Source organism: Lupinus angustifolius, chromosome LG03 (assembly GCF_001865875.1).
Source record: "Lupinus angustifolius cultivar Tanjil chromosome LG03, LupAngTanjil_v1.0, whole genome shotgun sequence".
In the NCBI taxonomy this organism is placed as follows: domain Eukaryota; kingdom Viridiplantae; phylum Streptophyta; class Magnoliopsida; order Fabales; family Fabaceae; genus Lupinus; species Lupinus angustifolius.
In genome coordinates, this window is record NC_032011.1 from 14,482,166 (window position 1) to 14,486,844 (window position 4,679).

Consider the following 4,679-nt stretch of genomic DNA (forward strand, 5'->3'; position numbering starts at 1 on the left):
GAAGCCAGAAGCCGTCCTGGGTGATACCGACTTCTCTACACACTGATGTCTCTCTTCTCCAAACTGACTTCTCTATGATAAAAGGTTATTGGTAACAAAATTAACGACTCAGATCAATCTCATTTTAATCCAACGGTTATACATACGGTTCGCTTCAGTGCAAACTAAAATGAAATTCACAATTTAATCTTTGTCATATGGTAATAGTATTAAAAATTCCAATAACCATTGTTATAATATTATGGTTGCAAACCTATGATATATTTTTTCTACCAAAAAAATATTACTTTCTACCCAAAAAAACCAATGATATTTTGAACCTTCGGGATATTGAACATAGTATAATAAGCTATTTGAGGAACATCAATCTCACGACTAGGACATTAGAGTTCCAATTCCAAACTTAGTTACAATTACTCAATGCTTCTCTTGGAACAAGAATGAATAGGCAGCTCTAAGAAAATTTTAAGGGTCAACATATGAATATTACATTACATTTTTTCTTTCCCTACCATAAAGCAATAAATGCATGCTTGCTTTTGAAGAAAGCAAAACGAGTCTTTGATTGTAGTTCAGTGATCAACTTCTATTTGTAATAAGCAAAGGCACAACCTATAAAGCAACAAAATAAATACAGTTTTGACAATAATGCTTGCTTCATATATAGGAATGATGATTAAACATTAAGAAATGAAGAGGGGTGAAACATTCTTGTAAAGTTCATTACTCAAAGCCTTCAATCATTTAGGTTCAATATTAAAATGATTGCAAAATTATTGTGAGTTAGAGCTGTATATGGAGAGGGCTTAGGCAGGTACTTTAAGGGCCATGGGCCTACATAGCCTGCTGAAGACCATATTTATATTTTAACACCCTGTTTTAAATTTCATTACCCACTACTTTTGTTATTCCAAAATATCTTCACCTTATTCCATTTTTGTGAGCTGCTTATTTGATTTTTTCTGATAACTGTAGGAGGACATTGAAAATATTGTCTCAATGATGTATTAGATACTAAGAGATCGTATCTCACCTTTATTAGCTTTTTGTATATGAACTTTAAGCCCTGTAGGGCTTTACTTGTAAAATAAACTAGTTTATAGCCTTCTTTTGTTTCTTGATCTCAACATATAGTAAATCAAGAAGGTGGTATAGATCAATTTTGCTCTAGAGTGAATACCTAGTTCATCAGAACTTCAACCATAAGAGGTACAGGCGGGGTGCTTTTCCCTTAAAGTGGGGATATCATAAGGAATTGATGTAGCAGTTAAAGAATTCCCGTTAAGGAAACCAGCCTTCAAACAAAGGAAAGGCTATGGCAGAATGAAGGGTGGTAGTAAAGGAAAAGTTAACATCTTACAAGTCATAGATGCCTTGGTCCTCGACAAGAAAAGAATTCGGCAGTCTACACGAGTATTTATTCTTCCCAAGTTGGGAATAACAAGCTCGAGAAAGTAAGAAAGCATAGGTGATTGGGCTCGGGTTGGACAACAAGGCAAAAGTAGGAAAGAGAAGATTAGATGAGCGACTCTAGAATGGATGATTGGCTAAAGTATTATTTGATAACCTCAAAAACATGTTCACATTTTTCACTCAATTCAAAGGTTTTTCCTTTCTACAAGAGTTGGAAAATGGTCATTGAATGTTGAGATGTGAATGACAAAAACTAGGGGAGGGACGGAGGGTGACTAAAAGTTGGGTTGACTTTTATTCTTTGATTTTTTAACATGAACTCAAAGATGTCTTCCAACCTTTGTAAGTGATTTTAAGAGACAAGCTTTTGAATGATAATATCGTCAATATATACCTTCTTTTTTTTTATCAAATACTTTGTTCATCTTATGAATGTAGACTGAACCTTATACTTTGTTAGTTTCGATGGGCCGATTTGGATCTATCTTGTTGTCCTCCTATTACCAGACTCATTAACCTCTTTACTCGTTCATGGCTAGCCAATGTATGTAGACCGGTTGGTAAGAACACTAACCATTAGCTATGTGTGAATAAGATCTTTCCTCCTAACCTTGACACAGTTTTGATGAATACACCAACATCACCAAAAAAGAAGAAAAGGAAGAATACTTATGAAGACAAAGCTTTAAGCTAAATTAGTCTAAGTCTAAATAGGTACTTCTATCTTATACTCTCGAATATAAAATAGTAGTAATGCACGAACTATTTTTTAAGAAAATTGAAACACTTCAAGTATAAACAAAACAATTTTCAAAAATAGTATGAAACATGTTACTATATTTAATTAACATGTTACATAAGTGAGAAAACCAATTACCCAACAAAAATTGTGTATGGATTACTCAAATGTTGTAATCGATTACTCTAACTAAAATTAAAATGCCCACTTGGATAGTGTGTTTGAGTAATCGATTACTCAAAACTGTAATCGATTACTGAAAGTTGTTGCACTAGTTTGAAATACAATTCTGAAAATTCTTTGAAATAATTTCTGCATTTTTTGCAACTTGTTCTTAAACTTTCAAAGTGAATTTTCTAAGTTGTTTGAAGTTAAGTATTTTAAAGTTTCACAAACTTATAAGAGCATTATTATTTAGTATACAAAGAGTTATCAGATTGCAAGTGATATTACATTCAATACTTGTAAAAGCAATCATGCTATTGTTGTAAATTCTTCATTGACATTTCAGAAATCTTTCTTTCACAAGGATGTGATAAGAAAAATGATAAAGTAACTTGAAAATGTGTTTTTCAAGAGTGACATAAGTATTAGTGAGTATGTAAGGTAGATAGAGGTCTCGAGGTGAGATATTATAATTACAACTCATAATATTTAGTGAAGAAATCTCTTGTGATGCAAGAGTACTGTACATAGCCTTCGGTAGACCAGAATGTGAACTAATATAAAATTTCGGTGTACTCTCTTCTCATTTATCTCTTGATTTTTTACTTGTTAGTTTGTTGCATAATTTCTCTGTTGCACTTAACTCTTGATTTTTCAGAAAAAATGACCATAATTTTAAGTAAAGTAATTCACGCCCTCTTAGTTACAATCTTATTTTACACTATGTTCCAAAATCTAAACTTTTTTTATTTAAACAATAAATATATTATGGGAATAGATCCACTTACTTCAGAAATGAGATAAAAAAATATACTTTATAACTTAATCATTATTCTAAAAAAAATTCCATGATATGAAAGATAGAATTGAAGATTGGTGTATTGTTTAGACTATAGAATTGAAGATTGGTAGTTGATTGTGAAATAGTGTCCCATCTACCACAATTTCGTTGCAATTTCTAATCAACCACCCAACCCCCAAGTGAAGGACAAGAACATTAAACAAAAACCACTCTTCATTCTTCCCCTATTGACTCCACTTTCCATTCCCCCAAAATGGAAAACCCAACCCAACAACAAGACCGCCACCTCCGACCCCCCACCTCCTCCGTCACCTACGACTCTCCCTACCCTCTCTACGCCATGTCCTTCTCCTCCTCCCCCTCCCACCACCCTCACCAACGCCGCCTCGCCGTCGGAAGCTTCATCGAAGAATACACCAACCGCATCGATATCCTCTCTTTCAACCCCGACACACTCTCTCTCCTCCCAATTCCTAATGTAAGAAATAGATATTTTTCCCATTCATTATATTGCGATGGATGAATTTATTGAACAAAATAGAAATAAAAAAGTCACATATTTTTCACCCCCTCACCCTTTTTATATATTAAATCCTTAATATCATATCCAAAAAAACAAATCCTTAATATCTCAGGGGCTGCTGATACATTTATATTACAAAAAAAATATGGAAATCGTTTCTGAAATTTAAGCTAACATCTATTCACACCCCTTCGTTTTTCGTGTCCAGTCAAATATATACCTTACTGAATCGGACCTCATAAATAAACCAATGTTTATGCAATATAAACATAATCAATCAAATTTATGGTTTTCATTTATTCTCATTCAAAACATTAAATTGAATGAAAGAAAAAATTACCTTTATAGTTACATTTCCTGAGAAGTGCTGCTATAATCTGCCTAGTAGAATCATCAGCTTCAACCAACAAAACCCTTAATACCATCTTTGGCAAGAACTTCTCCCACTTCATCAACCCCTTCAGTTCCTCTATTCTCTCTTCCTCCATTCCCACTAACTTCAACTTCTCATCATTCACCACTTCATCACACATATCTAACATAATCAACGATAATAGTAGTAGTTATATCTTGTTCTTCAAACCAAAACCTGAGAGATATCTTGTTTCCCCTAAAGATTCGATTTTGGAGGTAAATAGAAGAATAAAATATCTTTAAGGATTTGGGTGGAACATCATCGTACGGTGTCGGATAAGACACCGATGTTAACTGCTTCTAAATCCTACGGTTCATGAAAATATCAAATTGTCTGAAAAAAATATCTAAGACTATGTAGAAGCTGTGGGCCCACGTTTTCCACGTCATCAGCCAGGCCTAATTTTCAGCCACAGATCTAAAGCAAAAGACTCATTGGTTGTCACAAGTTGGTGGTGGATATTATTTCAACACCTACTTTTTTTATAATTCTATTTATCTATGCGTGCCTTTCCTTTCATCCTAGTAATTTATATATATATATATATATATATATATATGCATCCACCACGTAAAAAAAAATATAGACTAACTCAATGAAAATGAAGTGTAATATTATATAT

The 4,679-nt window shown here is 33.2% G+C and overlaps 1 protein-coding gene across 1 annotated transcript; it reads right to left on the reverse strand.

Moving 5' to 3' along the window:
- On the reverse strand, positions 327 to 4,353 carry LOC109343468 (two-component response regulator-like APRR5). Its single transcript, XM_019581765.1, has 2 exons — positions 3,983 to 4,353; positions 327 to 612 (listed from the first exon to the last, which is right to left on the reverse strand). The coding sequence occupies exons 1-2, from the start codon at positions 4,182 to 4,184 to the stop codon at positions 587 to 589; spliced, it is 228 nt and encodes a 75-aa protein (XP_019437310.1). The 5' UTR covers positions 4,185 to 4,353; the 3' UTR covers positions 327 to 586.